The sequence below is a fragment of the Palaemon carinicauda genome, chromosome 7 (genome assembly GCF_036898095.1).
Source record: "Palaemon carinicauda isolate YSFRI2023 chromosome 7, ASM3689809v2, whole genome shotgun sequence".
NCBI lineage: Eukaryota > Metazoa > Arthropoda > Malacostraca > Decapoda > Palaemonidae > Palaemon > Palaemon carinicauda.
In genome coordinates this window covers 166,432,502-166,450,434 of record NC_090731.1, presented here as the reverse complement: position 1 = coordinate 166,450,434, position 17,933 = coordinate 166,432,502, and the positions used below count along the sequence as shown (strand labels likewise).

Here is a 17,933-nt window from a genome sequence, read left to right as displayed (position 1 = left end):
TTAAAGGCAAGTGTCTGGAACAGACGGAAAACCTTCACTGTTTTTTTTACTTGCGAGAGTATGCCTACAAGTTCCTTGACACCTGTACGCTTGGACCTGTGGTTGTTGCTCAAGCTGTTAAGTAACCAGCCCAGCTCTCAGATGGGACAAGGATACATGTCTTCTATGGGAACGCTTAGACATAACTGGCTCTTTTGCTTTATACTTTGCCACCTATTTCAGGGCATGCAGTCAATTTATTATTATTAATATTATTATTATTACTTGCTAAGGTATAACCCTAGTTGGAAAAGCAGGATGCTATGAGCCCAGGGGCTCCAACAGGGAAAATAGCCCAGTGATGAAAGGAAATGAGAGAAGTAATTAACAATTGAAGTAAAATATTTTAAGAACAGTAACAACAATCAGAATAAATATTTCATATATAAACTACTGTATACAAACTTTAAAAAAATAAGAGGAAGAGAAATAAGATGGAATATTGTGCCCGAGTGTACCCTCAAGCAAGAGAACCCCAACCCAAGACTGTGGAAGACCATGGTACAGAGGCTATGGCATTACCCAAGACTAGAGAACAATGATTTGATTTTGGCGTGTCCATCTCCTAGAAGAGCTGCTTACCATAGCTAAAATGTCTTCTATCCTTACCAAGAGGAAAGTAGCTTCTAAACAAGTACAGTGCAGTAGTTAATCCCTTGAGAGAAGAATTGTTGGGTAATCTCAGTGTTGTTAGGTGTATGAGGATAGAGGAGAATATGTAAAGAATAGGCCAGACTATTCTGTGTATGGATAGGCAAAGGGATAGTGAACCGTAACAAGAGAGAAGGATCCAATGTAGTGCTGTCTGACCAGTCATAGGACCCAATAACTCAAGCAGTAGTATCTCAACGGGTGGCTGGTGCCCTGGCCAACCTACTACATGCTGGTTGGACCAGATGGTGGTAAATTACACTTCAGAGCACCATTCTCTATTTCCAAAGAGCTATATCTCCCTGGTGAATCCTATAACACATTAATCATGTAGAGTACAGTATTTGGTATTTGATTCCATCTGATATCCCCTTTGCAGACTGACTACCCAGGATTTTCATCCTTATGGAAAACTGATAGGAGGTGTCAATGGTCTTTACTTCGCTTCTACACATATCAAGCTTTGAACACTTCCAGGGAAGAATTAGAACTGTCCCAGTTTTGGTTCGCTAGGACTTCTAACTCTCTAAGCAGCAAGTCTCTCTAATGAAAGGACAAAGATTTGTATGACATGTAAGAACAAAGTATGAAATTTTATAAAGTAATTTATATTTTTCAATATTAATCTTACCCGATAATCATGTAGCTGTCAACTCCGTTGCCCGACAGAATTCTACGGAAGGGATACGCCAGCGATCACTATACTAGAAGGGGGTGTACTCACCAGCGCCACCTGTGGCCAGGTACTGCAGTACTTCTTGTTGACACCACCTCAATTTTTCCTCTGTCGTGCTTCCGGCAAGACCTACATGGATACGCTTATAATTTTGGAGTCTTGTTCACGGTTTTTGGTGAAGTATTGCTCTAAGATTTCAGCTTTCGCTATACTGGAAACTTGTCTATTAGCTTAGATAGCTTTTATATTGATTTGATTAATGGTTAACGATCTTTTGCTTTAATTGGAATCCCCCTTGACTGTTCTTTGATTCAAGATGTCCGACCTTTCTCAAGCTCCTCCCCAAAGACGATGTAGGACTTGTATTAGGCGTATTCCGAAGGCCTCGGTTGATCCTCACACCGTTTGTTCCGACTGTAGGGGAAAATCCTGTCAGTTGGAAGATCGATGTGAGGAATGCGCCGGACTTTCGGAACTTGATTTTGTTCGATTCCTCAAGTATACCACTAAGTTAGAGAGAGAGAGAGTTAGGAGGAGTTCGGCTCGCTCTTCGCTTTATTCCTCACCCCATGATCCTCAACCTTTTCCTCCCCCTGTAGTGGCTACCCCCGAACCTTCTATTTGTGCTCAGCCTGATATGTCTGATGTTTTACGTGCCATTCAGGCTTTAGGTGATAAAGTGGAGTCGGTAGTGAGTGACCACAAGTTCCTCTTGGCGGACGTCAAGGAACTTAAAGTGAAAAGTGCAGTGGGAAGTGGTAGTGCCAGTGCTGTGCCGAGTGCTAGTGTCAGTGTCAGTGTTGTGCGTGAGGGTACTTCTGTGCGTGCCAGTCGTCCTCCCAGTCCGGGACCTCTTGCAAGCTCCCAAGCCCAGGGGAGAAGCAATGTCGAAGGGCAAAAGGGTTCGGCAGGCCTTGATCGGCGCACAGAAGTATCCTCGGTGGTTGCGGGCGTATCTTACAGAGATCGTCACTTCCACTCTCAGACGATTGAGCCTTTATTTCCCTCGTCTGCAGAAGAATTTTCGGGGAGAAAACGCTGGACTCAGGTCTCAAGACCTCTTAAGCGTAAAGTCCAGACCTCACGAGTTCAACAGCCCGGATGTAGTCATTGGGCTAGCTCTGACTCGCCGCAGTCATCAGGTGACTGCACACCTCCTAAGAGAGGTAAGGCGATGCCTCAACAGACCTCAACTTCTGTTAAGGCTTTGCCTCAACAGACCTCATCGTCTGTTGATCCCAAGATGGCTTTGCTGCAGTCCATGCAGTCGCAGCTTACGGTCTTAATGCGTGAGTTTCAGGCAGAGAAGGTTACACCTCCTCCTGCGAGCGCTCCTCCTCCTCTCCGCAGTCCAGTCTGCCAGACGTACGAAGTTGAGGTTCCTCAAGCTACCTCCATGCGTGAGCTACCGCGTTGGGAGTTGCCAGTTACCAGCGTTGTGCAGCAACCTCCACCTTCCTTGAGGCAGGAATCTCTTACCACGCGACAACCTCCTCAACAATGGGGACAGGAGTCTTATGCCTTACAACCTCCTCTTCCTTTGAGGCAAGAGTTTCTTGCAGAAAGACCATCCTCGAGGCAGCAACCTCTTGAGGTACGACAACCTCTACCATCCTTGAGGCAGCCACCTCAGCTCTCGCAGCTGCTACCTCCACTTTCCTCGAGGCGAGAACCTCAACTCTCGAGGCAAGCACCTCAAGAACCTCAACTCGTGAGACAGGAGCCGCGTTCTGCGCAGCCGCCACCTCAATTCTCGCAGCTCACACCTCAAGAACCTCAACTCGTGAGACAGGAATCTCTTACTGCGCAACCACCTCAACCCTTGAAGCAAGCGCAACTCTTGAGACAGGAACCTCATGCAATGAGTCAGCCACCTCAACGCATGCATCTACCACCTTCTCCTCTACTTGACCAGTCTTTGCAGCCTGAACCTCAGGTTTTACTACAGTCGCCTCTCACCACACTTGCTCCTCAAACCTCCGCAGAACCTCCTTCATCCCAGCCTCATGACTTTGTCATTACCAGCCCTCATCCTCTTCAACAGAGACTTGAGGATGAGACCGCAAGTGTTTATGCACCCGCTTGTCAGGATTCTGCTGTTCAGCATACCGCTGTAACTTTACCTCTCGCTTCTCAACACTCAGGTGATGAGGTTTCTGAGGAGGAAGCTGCGCACCTAGATGATCCCTCTTCGGACGTAGAGGAACCCAAGTCGTTACCACCCTCCATTGACTTTCACAAGGTCCTGGCTCTTTTCAGAGAGGTTTACCCGGATCATTTTGTTTCTGCTACCCCTCGCTCTCCTCCATCAGAGTTTTCTCTAGGCATGCAACCTGTTAAGTCGGCCTACACTAAGCTCGTCTTTGCTAGATCCTCTAAGAGAGCTTTAAGAATGTTAGGGGATTGGTTGCAGTCCAAACAGCAACTAGGGAAGACTTCATTTATGTTCCCTCCTACTAAGCTGACTTCTAAGGCGGGCGTATGGTATGCCACAGGAGAGGAACCAGGCTTGGGAATCCCTGCCTCTGCCCAGGCTGACTTCTCAAGTTTGGTTGACTCTCCACGTAGATCGGCTATGAGGCGCTCTAAGGTCTGCTGGACCTTTTCCGACTTAGACCACTTCTTAAAGGGTGTCTTTCGCGCCTTTGAGATTTTCAATTTTCTCGACTGGTGCCTGGGGGCCTTGAGCAAGAAGACTGCCCCTTCTGACAAGGACTCGGCCATGCTTATAATGTCCTGTATGGATAAAGCAATTCGCGATGGGTCCTGCGAACTTGCCTCCATGTTTGTTTCGGGAGTACTCAAGAAAAGGGAACAACTTTGCACTTTCCTTTCCACTGGTATCACCTCTTGTCAAAGGTCTCAGTTACTTTTTGCTCCGCTTTCTAAGTTCCTGTTTCCTGAGGAGCTTATCAAGGAATTGTCTGCGGCCCTTATTCAGAAGGACACTCATGACCTTGTGGCCTCTTCAGCTCGTAAGGCTAAGGTTGCTCCTTCGGTTCCTAGAACTTACCGCACCCCAGTGGCCGATACTCCTGCTACAAGATTTATTCCGCCCTTTCGTGGCAGAGCCCCCAGCCGAGGAAGTACCCGTCCAGACGCTTTCAGGGGCAGGTCTAAGAAAGGTCCCAAGCCTTCGAAAGGCAAACACTGACTCTCCTCCTCTCCAGACAGCAGTAGGAGCCAGACTCAAGATCTTCTGGCAAGCTTGGGAAAGAAGAGGTGCAGACGCCCAGTCTGTCAAGTGGCTAAGGGAGGGTTACAGGATACCATTCTGCCGCAATCCCCCTCTGACCACTTCTCCCATCAACCTCTCTCCCAACTACAAGGAAAAGGACAAGAGGCTAGCGTTACACCAGGAGGTGTCGCTCCTGTTACAGAAGAAGGCAGTGGTGATAGTCCGGGACCATCAATCCCCGGGCTTCTACAACCGTCTCTTTCTGGTGGCCAAGAAGACAGGAGGTTGGAGACCGGTGCTGGACGTCAGTGCGCTCAATGCTTATGTCACCAAGCAGACGTTCACTATGGAGACGACGAAGTCGGTCCTAGCAGCGGTCAGGCAGGAGGACTGGATGGTCTCGTTGGATCTGAAAGACGCTTACTTTCACGTTCCTATTCATCCAGACTCCCAACCTTTCCTGAGATTCGTTTTTGGAAAGGTTGTGTACCAATTCCAAGCCCTGTGTTTTGGCCTAAGCACAGCGCCTATGGTGTTTACGCGTCTGATGAGGAATATTGCAAAATTCCTCCACTTAGCGGACATCAGAGCCTCCCTTTATTTAGACGACTGGCTGTTAAGAGCCCCCACAAGTCGTCGCTGTCTGGAGAGTCTCAACTGGACTTTGGACTTGATCAAGGAACTGGGTCTTTTGGTCAACTTAGAAAAGTCCCAGCTTATTCCCTCCCAATCCATCGTTTACCTGGGAATGGAGATTCGGAGTCAAGCTTTTCGGGCTTTTCCGTCGGCCCCAAGAATCAGCCAAGCCCTAGAGTGCATTCTGAGCATGCTGAAGAGGAACAGATGCTCGGTGAGACAGTGGATGAGTCTAACAGGGACCCTGTCATCGTTAGCCCTGTTCATCGAGTTAGGGAGACTCCACCTCCGCCCTCTCCAATTCCATCTAGCAGCTCACTGGGACAAGGATTTGACGCTCGAAGCGGTCTCTATTCCTGTCACCAAAGAGATGAAGACTACTCTCATGTGGTGGAAGACCAACATCCTTCTCAAGGAGGGTCTATCGTTAGCGATTCAGACCCCTAATCTTCATCTCTTTTCGGACGCATCAGACTCGGGCTGGGGCGCGACCTTGGACGGACAGGAATGCTCGGGAACATGGAACAAGGAACAGGAAACGCTTCACATCAACTGCAAGGAGCTGCTGGCAGTTCATCTGGCCTTAATGAACTTCAAGTCCCTCCTGCTAAACAAGGTGGTGGAGGTGAACTCCGACAACACCACAGCCTTGGCATACATCTCCAAGCAGGGAGGGACCCATTCGAGGAAGCTGTACGAGATAGCAAGGGACCTCCTCATTTGGTCAAGAAGTCTAAACCTCACACTGGTAACGAGGTTCATTCAGGGCAATATGAACGTCTCAGCAGATCGCCTCAGCAGGAAAGATCAAGTCATCCCCACGGAATGGACCCTTCACAAGAGCGTGTGCAACAGACTTTGGACCTTGTGGGGTCAGCCAACGATAGATCTGTTCGCCACCTCCATGACCAAGAGGCTCCCTTTGTACTGTTCCCCAGTTCCAGACCCAGCAGCAGTTCACGTGGATGCTTTTCTGCTGGATTGGTCCCATCTCAACCTATATGCATTCCCGCCGTTCAAGATCATCAACAGAGTCATTCAGAAGTTCGTCTCTCACGAAGGGACACGGCTGACGCTGGTTGCTCCCCTTTGGCCTGCAAGAGAATGGTTCACAGAGGTACTACAATGGCTGGTCGACGTTCCCAGGACTCTCCCTCTAAGAGTGGACCTTCTACGTCAACCTCACGTAAAAAAGGTACACCCAAACCTCCACGCTCTTCGTCTGACTGCCTTCAGACTGTCGAAAGACTCGCTAGAGCTAGAGGCTTTTCGAAGGAGGCAGCCAGAGCGATTGCCAGAGCAAGGAGGATATCCACTCGTAGAGTCTATCAATCCAAGTGGGAAGTCTTCCGAAGCTGGTGCAGAGCCAATGCAGTTTCCTCTACCAATACCTCTGTAACCCAAGTTGCTGACTTCCTGTTACATCTTAGGAATGTTAGATCTCTTTCGGCTCCTACGATTAAAGGGTACAGAAGTATGTTGGCTTCAGTTCTCCGCCACAGAGGTTTGGATCTTTCCTCCAACAAGGACCTACAAGACATCCTTAAATCTTTCGAGACTTCTAAAGAACGTCGTTTGTCCACTCCAGGCTGGAATCTAGACGTAGTCTTAAGGTTCCTTATGTCTCCTAGGTTCGAACCTCTCCAGTCAGCTTCCTTCAAAGACCTTACTCTCAAAACTCTTTTCCTCGTCTGCCTTGCGACAGCCAAAAGAGTTAGTGAGGTTCACGCCTTCAGCAAGAACATAGGATTCACATCCGAATCAGCAACATGTTCTTTACAGCTCGGATTTTTAGCTAAAAATGAACTTCCTTCACATCCTTGGCCTAGATCGTTCGAAATTCCTAGCCTTTCCAACATGGTGGGTAACGAGCTAGAGAGAGTTCTTTGCCCTGTCAGAGCTCTGAAATACTATCTTAAAAGGTCAAAACCTATACGAGGACAGTCAGAGGCCTTATGGTGTGCCATCAAGAAACCTTCGATGCCTATGTCCAAAAACGCAGTTTCGTATTATATAAGGCTTCTGATTAGAGAAGCTCATTCTCACATGAAGGATGAAGACCTTGCTTTGCTGAAGGTAAGGACCCACGAAGTGAGAGCTGTAGCCACTTCGATGGCCTTTAAACAGAACCGTTCTCTGCAGAGTATTATGGATGCAACTTATTGGAGGAGCAAGTCAGTGTTTGCATCATTTTATCTCAAAGATGTCCAGTCTCTTTACGAGAACTGCTACACCCTGGGACCATTCGTAGCAGCGAGTGCAGTAGTAGGTGAGGGCTCAGCCACTACATTCCCTTAATCCCATAACCTTTTTAACCTTTCTCTTGAATGCTTTTATTGTTGTTTTTTGGGTTGTTACGGTAGGCTAAGAAGCCTTCCGCATCCTGTTTGATTTGGCGGGTGGTCAATTCGTTCTTGAGAAGCGCCTAGGTTAGAGGTTGTGTAGAGGTCCTTTAGTATGGGTTGCAGCCCTTTATACTTCAGCACCTTAGGGTTGTTCAGCCTCCTAAGAGGAACGCTGCGCTCAGTAAGGAAGACGAACTTATTAAAGGCAGAGTCATGGTTCAAGTCGACTTCCTTACCAGGTACTTATAATTTCATTGTTATTTTGAATAACTGATAATATGAAATACGGGATACTTAGCTTACTGATATACATGTACACTGGTTTTCACCCACCTCCCTGGGTGTGAATCAACTACATGATTATCGGGTAAGATTAATATTGAAAAATGTTATTTTCATTAGTAAAATAAATTTTTGAATATACTTACCCGATAATCATGATTTAATTGACCCACCCTTCCTCCCCATAGAGAACCAGTGGACCGAGGAAAAATTGAGGTGGTGTCAACAAGAAGTACTGCAGTACCTGGCCACAGGTGGCGCTGGTGAGTACACCCCCTTCTAGTATAGTGATCGCTGGCGTATCCCTTCCGTAGAATTCTGTCGGGCAACGGAGTTGACAGCTACATGATTATCGGGTAAGTATATTCAAAAATTTATTTTACTAATGAAAATAACATTTTTCCTAGCCATACAAACCTGAGTCCTTTGATATAAACTTCCTTCCTCAACGACCCCTCTAAATTCTGGGTCAAAGGATCAAGAAATAATTAGCCTTCAATTGGAAAGGGGGCAGGGCTTCTCGTCTCAGACCTGAACCAGTTGGATAACTGCTCGTTATTCATTTTCAAAAACCAATTCCAGCTTGCACCAAAGAAATTCCCTGATTAAAGGAAAAATACAAATTACTTTAAAAATTTGATATTTTGATCATGCGTCTATTTGGAATTGTTTTTATCAGAAGTTATGAATAAATTATTCAATATACTGCTTATTTTTTCAAGACTTTAATTACCTCTGCCAACGAAGTTGGAAGGAGTTTGTTTGTTAGTTAACTTCCTGGCCACAATTTTACTCAGTACTGAAACTTTCAGGGGTTGATTGTTATGTTGAAACGTGGAAGCGATTCAATTTTCAAAGTCCTAGGTCAAGGTCAAGAAATAAGCTGCTGTGGTGGAGGTCACAATTTTACTCATTGAGTAGTGAAACTTTCAGGGATTAATTGTTATGTTGAGACGTAGAATTGATTCAATTTTGAAAGTCTTGGGTCAAAGATCAAGGCCGAGCAAGAGGTTGAGAAATAAACCGCTGTTATGGAGGTCTGCACTCTACTGACTGCCCCTCTAGTCTTTTTGTATATGTTGTCAATAGGAGTTAGGAGGGAGTGTGGAAGCAGAACTAACAATTGACAATGATTGGCAGTTTGGTAAGTAGCTTAGCTTAGTTAATTTTAGCAAAAGTGGAGCTCTCATGATACATTATTTATGCATAGGAGGAAATTTCATATTGAATACAAAATGTGAAGGGTCACATTATAGGAGAGGTCTCATGGTATGAAATTAGATAATGTATAGTAATTCACCAAATAATCTCAAAAGTCAGTGTTCTTACATGCAATTATGGGTTGCAGATCTGTGTAAGATTGTAGCGCTGAAAAACTGCCGTAATATTTGGTATGAATCAATAGAAATTTGTTCAGTAGTCAAATCCATACTGACAGGAGGAGTTGTCTGCCTAGCAGGGAACCTACTTGATAATATTTAGTAAATTTCACCACAATTGCTTCTCCTCCTCCTTTTTTTATGTGTTGCTGTGTTGTCATATTTGGGTATAAGGGATCAGGTGTTACTATATTGACAAATGTTGTTGGTACTTTGTTATGATAATTCCTTTTACAAGATTGGTAATAGTAATGATAGTACTGTACAGTACTTGGTAAAAGTGATCATAACATAATTTGCGTAAACTATATCATGATGGAGTAGATCTAGACAAAACTGATTGCCGATAATAAAATTACACTGTGGAAGGCCTTAACTTCCCATTGTAGACACAGATTCTTTAGCCTTTATTTTAAATCTTTTGTATCATTTAAGAAGTACATTGGGTTCCATTGCCTTAGAAAACCAAGAAATGTTAAATGTTAGTGGCAATATACTAGTACCATTTTGGTGTGAAATAATTATGCTACAATTTATTGTGGAGTGGTTTATGCTTTATTTCAAGGATTTATTTGAATATATGGATGTGTATAGTACAGTATATAATTTCATATTCACTATTCTGTTTGCTGTGAATCCAAGTTATTTATGAATTAGATTAAAATATATAGTAGTATGATTTTTCTACCAAAAATTATATTTATTAAACTGCAGTGGCAATTCAAATGGCTGTATCAAGTATTTAATATGATAATTTTTATTTATTTTTTCAGTATATGAACAGTGGATGTGTGAAAATGGAGGTGTTATTATCAACATAATTGCAGACATGTTTCGTGGTTTTCCCATGATGGCACACACAGGTGCAGCACGCTCAGCTGTCGACAATTTAACAAAGGTATGTTTTTATTTCTTTCATTTTAGTAAAATATTTGCATAAATTATCATTATGCCTTTATTTTCAATTTTAATGCTTTTTCAAGTGTTTGTTGAATAATATTAGTTGAAAGTGACAAAAATTTTCTGTTCTAAACTTCTATTAGAACTGTAATGTGCCTTTGTTATTACCTTTTTTGTTGGCTATATCTTTATTATTTAATACGTGTTGATATTTATTTGAATATATATTTTCCATGTGGTAAAGAAAGGAATGTTTAGCATTTGAAAATTTATGTGCACATAAGTTGTGAATTTGGAAAAAACTGTCATTATCAATGGTAAACTTTTATTATAAACTTTCTCTTAACTTGTTTTTTCTACATGTTATGGCTTTATCCTTCTTTATTATGGGCAAATAGCACTTTTCAAATCTTAACAAGAGGTGATTGTTGCTTTGGTACCTATAATCATGAGTTCACAATACCTAGTTACAGTGTGTCAGAGGATCAATGAATAATCTGTCAAAGACCAAAGCTAAGGAGAATGATACTCAAATGCCATTTTCTAGTACAGGTTTAAGAAAAACATGGAAAGGGATGACAAATAAGGTTTAACCACATAGGAAGCAATATACCTATTTATTGGTAGAAAGGTTTTAAAAGCTGGGAAAAATTTTAGCAGGAAGAGAATTCTAAAGTTTGGACTTAACAGATCAGTGACTGAAATATTACCTACAATAAGAGAGAATCCATCAAGGGAATCAAGAGATATTAAGTAAAAGTGGGATAATCAATCAGATAAACTACCTTATAGTCAGTCTAATCAAGAAAATATAGATAATCAATAAAGAACTCTTCAAATAGGAGAGCAGTGTTTCAAACATGGAGAATTCCACTGTAATTGTAAGAGTCAAGATGAAGAAATTGATTTATAATATATACATTAGATAGTACAGCAGGTTGTTCCTAAACGGCATACAATCCCTTGTCCTTTAATAAGGTGGAGAAATTTTTTCAGTGTGAGCTGGAGTTGGTCGTCAAAGTTTGGACAACTGGTTATCCAGCTGGTGACGGTATGGGCCGAGTAACCCTGCCCCCTTTCCAACCAGAGTCTTCACTTTTAATTCTTCCACTGACGCATACACATGTACAGTCTGCTCCTGTCAGACTTTTTCATATTTGTTTTTCAATTCAGGAAGTGATTGCAGTAATTAGAAATGGAATGGTAGTAATAAGTCTGTGTTTGCCAGGGGAAGGATGGACGCTGCAAGCAGTTTATGGCCAAACTGGCTGGGGATTCAGACTCCCTCTCTGCATCTTGTAGACAGTATAATTGATAGAGTCATCCCCAAACACTAAGTTTAGGTTGTGGCCTCCAGCGCAATGGCAGGCACACACCCAGAAAGAGAAGAAGCATGCAAAGCGTCCATTGGGTCAGACTGGGCAATGCCAAAGAAGACTCCAGGTAAGTCTTTTGCTGTTTTGATCTCCTTGGGAGCTTTACTGCGTGGGTTTGGGGCCCTCGGATATACATTAGAGAGTTTTTCAGGTTTCACTGGTGTGTGGAAAACCACTAGTATTCGCCGTAACCCTTCGGAGACCAGAAGATCTTTGCCCGTGACTGTGTAAGCTGTCGATGCCGAGTTTAACCCAAGGAAGTTTTGGGCTTCTTTGTGTCTTTCAGGTAGGCCCATCATGACTTTGTTGAGGGAATTTTAATGTCCACGGTGATGCCAAGTGGTGAAGGGCGGTATGGTTCCCCCAATGTCATCCTAGAAGGCTGGTTAGTGGTACCGTAGCTCCCGGCCCTGAAGGTAAGGTGCTGGTGCCGGGAACTGTACCACCACTGTGGCTAAAAGGCGAAGGTGAATGTTACCCCTGTCCCTGTGGTTACCTTGATCCCTGACCTAGACCCAGTGATTCCCACCCCCTTCCCTCTTTGTCTGTCTCCCCAACCTTTGTGTCAAGGGGTCTAGGGCCAGTTCCTCCTCCCTCAGTGTAATTGTGCCTCTTGTGGGTTGCAGGGTGCTATAAGTTCCTCAGTGTTGTGGCTCCTGTTGGAGCTAGACTGCTCTGCATGGAGATCCAGGAGATAAACCCAGGAAGAGGAAGAAGCGTGAGGGCTCTTCCTCTTCTTCCTCTGATTCTGACGTTTCTACTAAGATAAAGAGGAGGAAGAGGGCAAAAAAATCCGGGAAGGCTAGCCATAGTTGCAAGGATAGGGCTCCCTATGACACTACCTCTTTTTTGAAGGAGGTGAATGGCACTGTATGCTTGTGGCCAGGACCAGGACCTGGTGTCTCAGGTTTGAGCCTGGCTTCCCCAAGTACCCCGGTAGCTTGCTGGGACAGAAGTGTACGGCTCTGTGTGTGGTTGATGTACTGTATGAGCTGCAGCAACCTCTATCTCCCTTCCTTCCAGGATGCTGGATGTCAGCTCTTCCCTTTACTGATGAGTTGTCACTCTGTTTGGTAGAGAGAATGGTAACATTCAAGACTGTACCTGAGCACATGCAAGCATTATTAAGCAAAGAATGGGGGCAGAGGGCTTTGTTCCTCCTGCCATGGTACGTAAGGCCACGGTTACCCATCTGCCATGACTCGCATTAGAAGTACCTGGTTCTTCTCCCGATTCTGCCGGGTCCCATGCCATCGAGTTTTCCTCACATTGCCGTTGGCTTGCCCGGGTTCTAGCCTTGGGACAGAGCGGCCGTAATTGGTGTGGTGAGGAGAAGAATTTCCGAAGCCTGTTGCCGCCCCATTAGCCCCGGCGAGGCGTGAGGGTGCTTGGAGTCACGTTGTCTTGAAGACTCCGGACTGTGGTCCGGCACCTGCTGAGGCAGACTATTATTATTATTATTATTATTATTTGCTAAGCTACAACCCTAGCTGGAAAAGCAAAATGCTATAAGCCCAGGGGCCCCAACAGGGAAAATAGCCCAGTAAGGAAAGGAAAGAAGGAAAAATAAAATATTTTAAGAAGAGTAACATTAAAATAAATATTTCCTATATAAACTATGAAAACTTTAACAAAACAAGAGGAAAAGAAATTAAATAGAATAGTGTGCCTGATTGTACCCTCAAGCAAGAGAACTCTAACCCAAGACAGTGGAAGACCATGGTACAGAGGCTATGGCACTACCCAAGACTAGAGAACAATGGTTTGATTTTGGAGTGTCCTTCTCCTAGAAGAGCTGCTTACCATAGCTAAAGAGTCTCTTCTACCCTTACTAAGAGGAAAGTAGCCACAGAACAAATACAGTGCAGTAGTTAACCCCTTGAGCAAAGAAGAATTGTTTAGTAACCTCAGTGTTGTCAGGTGTGTGAGGACAGAGGAGAATCTGTTAAGAATAGGCCAGACTATTCGGCGTATGTGTAGGCAAAGAGAAAGAACCGTAACCAAAGAGAAGGATCCAACGTAGTACTGTCTGGCCAGTCAAAGGACCCCATAACTCTCTGGCGGTAGTATTTCAACTAATATAAGTAAGTGTTCCTTTGTGAAGATTCTTATCCTCATTTGTAAGTGCAACGGCCTGGGGAAGGCAATTGTGGTGCCTCCATTGTGGAGGACCTCGGTTATTGATTGGCACTTGCGTGCTCCTCAAGGATCGAGGCTATTGTTGGAGTTGCCATGGTCAGATCTTGTGAACTTGTCCCTGGATGAAGTGGGCAATCAGATCTGTGGATCTGAGAACTCAGTCCAGCCCCTCAGTCAAGCATAAGAGAAGATATAGAAGTATATCCCCCATCCTCCTTATGTATTGGGAATGAATATGATGTGTAACCCATTATTTTCAATTAGCCATACATGTGACATCATATCCTTCCATGGATAGAGGTGTTTCCTTGACTGTCTGTCCATGGACAGAAACCTATCCTAACTCATTGGACTTTAGTCCGGGTGTCTTGACATCGATGGATTTTAAACAAGCTAGTGTGGTTATAGGGGTTCCTCCGTCCTTAGAATAAGTCTACTATTAAGGGCGAAGATTTGTTTGCATAGGAACAAATCATAAATTTTTAAAGTAATTGGAATTTTTCATAACTATACAAACTTGAGTACTTTTAATTAGATTTCGCTTCCTTCTTCAACCACTCTGCAAGCCTTAGGTAAAGATCAAAGTTGCTACTTGGTGGCTGGCAACAGGGCAAGACTTCTCCACCACCCACCAGTAACTACCAACACCTTGTTATAGATTATAACAGCCAAGCTCCGACTACACTGAAATTTACTCCTATTAAAGGTCTAAAATTTGTATTATTGGGAAAAATATAAATTACTTGAAAAATTTTTGATTTATCACAATTCAAACATTTGAATTTTAGTTGCATGGTGCTGGAGTTGCATAGATAGGTAATTAGGAAACAATATGGAATCCAGTATATCAAAATGTATTTTGAGATGCTTTGTTACCATTAACCTAGACTACATTTGAGTAGAATATTAATTATTTTTATTTTAAAACTGTAAATGACCCATCTCTTTCCTTCACTGGCAGCTTCCTCCATTAGTGTGTGAGTCAGCAATGTGAACATCATGGAAGGTTCATAGAAATAAACGGTATTTTGATGATAAAATGTGTTTTCTACAGTATACTCCCCTGATGTTCATATACAGTGCCCACCCTCTTCTCGACTGAATTGTGGTATCAAGAGGACCGGCAATAGTTTTAACTTTGAGACTGAAAAGACAAAGAATATGATGCTTGAACAAGCCATCGGTTACCATTAACCGCTAGAGTGTTTCATTACTGTACTAGAGGCTTAAGTCTATTGAAATGAAAGAAAATGAGAAATCATTTTTTAGTTTTATGGGTAAATGTCAGTAAAACTGAACATCCAGAGAAAAGCAATATGAGCATCAGGTGAGTATAGAAACAACACGATTTTTTTATTAAAATTCCGCTTTTTTATATTTCCCGGTTTTATCTTGCATTAGATTATCATTAGGATATCTTTATATTTATTGGTCTAAATCCCCTAATAGGATAATCTCTTTTATATAAAGTCCCTGGCAGTGGAGTGGGCCGAAAATGGTATACGAATTAATGGTATTGCTCCAGGTCCAGTCTTTTCTCCATCAGCTGCTGAGAACTATGGTAAATTTGCGGTATTTGAGAAAGCACGGCCTGGTTTACCAACAAAAAGACCAGGAACTCCTCATGAGGTTTGTAGATATTGAGAAAATCCTTTCACTAACAAACTTTTTACGGTACAGTTATCATTTGAAGATTAGAGTTTGAGTCATTTAGTCTTCATTACGCTTAAAATACGGTGGTTTTGAAAGTTAAGGATTGTGAATTCTTTGTCAGGAACAGTGTGTTTTAACATTTTCCTTACTGTTTTTAATTATTGGATATTAAGGAATCCTAGTTTTATATACGGCATTATATTATACTTTTCTGTCATACCCTAAGCATGATATTTATACTTTTTTAAACTAATCATGAACTTTTCTCATTGCATGCTCCTTTTTTGGCCATGTTAGTGTTTTAATTTTAGTGGTTAGTACTGGACTGTGCTCAGTTTTTAGGTTCGATGGTTTTTGGTCAACGGTTAGCTTAGTAATTTATTCAGCATTTTTGTTTTAAGTCCCAAGTTTTTTATTGTGTTTAGTAAAAAAATGTCCTATCTTATTTTACACTGTAGTACTTATAAGTATAAGAAATTGATTTATTCTTCTTTGAATAGCTCGTCATAATGTTTACGATAAGTGACAACTAATAGTCTTATGAAATTGAAGGTACGGAGTATAAAGCCAAGATAAACCCTTCAAAATAAACATGTTTAGAGATTTTCTAATTAGTTTTTTTTTTTATTTCTTTACTCACCTGATGTTCATATTGCTTCTTCTCTAAAAGCTCAGTATATTAACATTTACCCACAAAATTTTTAAAAAATTTCCAATCTTCTTTCTTTTCAATAGACATGCATCTAGTGAAGTAGTGAGATAATCTAATGGTTAATGCCAATAAGCAAGAAGTGACACACCAAGGGAGCTTGTCATTTTAGTCTTTATGTCAAAACTATTCCCTATCCTCTTGACATCACAAGTCAGTAAAGAGGAGGGTAGGCATGTATATAAACCTCAGGAAAGTATAAAAATAAAGAATTTTATTATTAAAATTCCGTTTATTTCCATGAACCTCTGAGGTGTGACATCAGTGAAGAAATGCTGGGCATTTTTTCTGGTTTAGACAACCAATTTCATGAGTTCCTCTTAAAGTGTTGATTTTTTTTCTTGTGTAGTTATAATATATGGCAATTCAATGAAGGCACAAAAAATCAATGGGTAGCAGCCAAAGAAAATAGTAGGAAGGAATTATGTGCTGAGTCCCTCACTCTGAGGGCTGAAGGTCATAAGAAATTGAACCTTGTGTTAGAGGTAGCGTGAGCTTAAAAGAAAATAGAAAATTTACCAACCAAGGTTGTAACCTGATGGGTCTGATAAAAAATAAGAGGTTTTAATGATTGAAGTTTTGCCTTAATGTGTCTCAAAAGAAGAATCTTTGATAACTGAGGTTATGCTGTAACAAACATAGGGTGTAGCAAAAACATGATAATGGATACCAAAGCCAGAGTTTCATCATCGTAAATTAGAGTACAAGTTATTTATGTCAGTCTAACAACTCTTGATATCTCCCAGTTTACATTGATGCAGTTGATTGGTTGGAAAGGTGTATGCAGAAGTCTTAGAAATAAACAAGTTGAAGAGAAAGAAATTTGATGAAGAGAATTTACAGACACTCCTGTGTTTGGAAATAACAAGCATGAATATTTTGTATGTAGAAGTCATATCTACTACTATGAAATACAGTATATTGCATCAATATTATGAAAAAATCTAATGTGCATATTAATGAAATCTTGAGATTGAATCATCGTAAAATCTCTTAATTGTGAAATCAGAAATAACGTTTCATTAAGACTTGTTAATGGTAAGAATGAAGCAGGTTTCTTACTATACCTTTTTATTATTATGCTGTATTTATTCTGCTATGGTCAAACCGTATTATCACGAGGAACATTTGGTTTATGCGGCATTCCTTTCTGTACCACATGGTGTTAATCATTATGATTTTTTCAAGATATTATTTCAATACATTCTGATCATCTTTTGAATTAGTCATTAGCTGTGGAATGGGCTGAAAAGGGTGTGCGTGTAAATGCTATAGCCCCTGGAAGCTCTATATATTCCCATACTGCTGCAGAGAATTATGGAGATCCCAATACATTTGAAAGGTCCATTCCTGGCCTTCCTACAAAAAGACTTGGGACAACACAAGAGGTTTGTATATTAAAGTTTTTTATAGGTTATCACGAATATAACCCTAATCATAGTTCTTATGCTTGAAAATCAAATGCCTCTTTATGTAACATTTTTTTTTATTTCTTCACAACAAACATATCTTTTCATTACATTTCAGACTAAAAAAACCAAGTATTTAAGTAAAGTAAAATTATTATCCTTCTGAAGTTCATCCTTTCATAACAAAGGTGTAGCCTGCAAAGAACTTATGAAGACCCCTTGTCCTCTCAGGGCATGAGATGCCACGAAAGTGAGGCGGCATTCCCCCAATCTTCTGTACAGTTTATTGAATATTAGGCTTAGCCTTCTAGTTTTGATTTGTGATATTTTATTTTATGCCTGAGATATCTTTCATGTTTTATCAATATTTTCTTCCTCTGGTATTGTCCTCTTCACACACTTGAATCTGACTTTGGGATTCTTTCATATAGGCTTACTTCCATTTCATGGGTTTTGCTAATCATGGTGTTTTTTTTTTTTTTTTTTGCCATTCCAGAAGTTTATATTCTTATCCTTGAAACTCTTTGAGTAGGGTTAATTTAAGTGAGAAACAGTTGAATA

General features: G+C 41.9%; 1 protein-coding gene across 5 annotated transcripts in view; it reads left to right on the top strand.

Moving 5' to 3' along the window:
- LOC137644130 (peroxisomal trans-2-enoyl-CoA reductase-like) overlaps positions 1–17,933 on the top strand; it is a 71,695-nt gene that overhangs the window by 28,254 nt on the left and 25,508 nt on the right. For 4 of the 5 annotated variants that reach the window (XR_011045141.1, XM_068377102.1, XM_068377101.1 and 1 more), the window contains exons 5-6: positions 9,960–10,084; positions 17,190–17,351. Coding sequence is in view for 4 of the 5 variants with exons in the window: in XM_068377102.1 (XP_068233203.1) it covers positions 9,960–10,084; positions 17,190–17,351 (287 nt within the window). In the remaining variant the exon portion in view is untranslated. Of the gene's footprint in view, positions 1–9,959; positions 10,085–15,071; positions 15,231–17,189; positions 17,352–17,933 lie in introns of all 5 variants that reach the window. The other variant, XM_068377104.1, reaches the window with a different exon arrangement.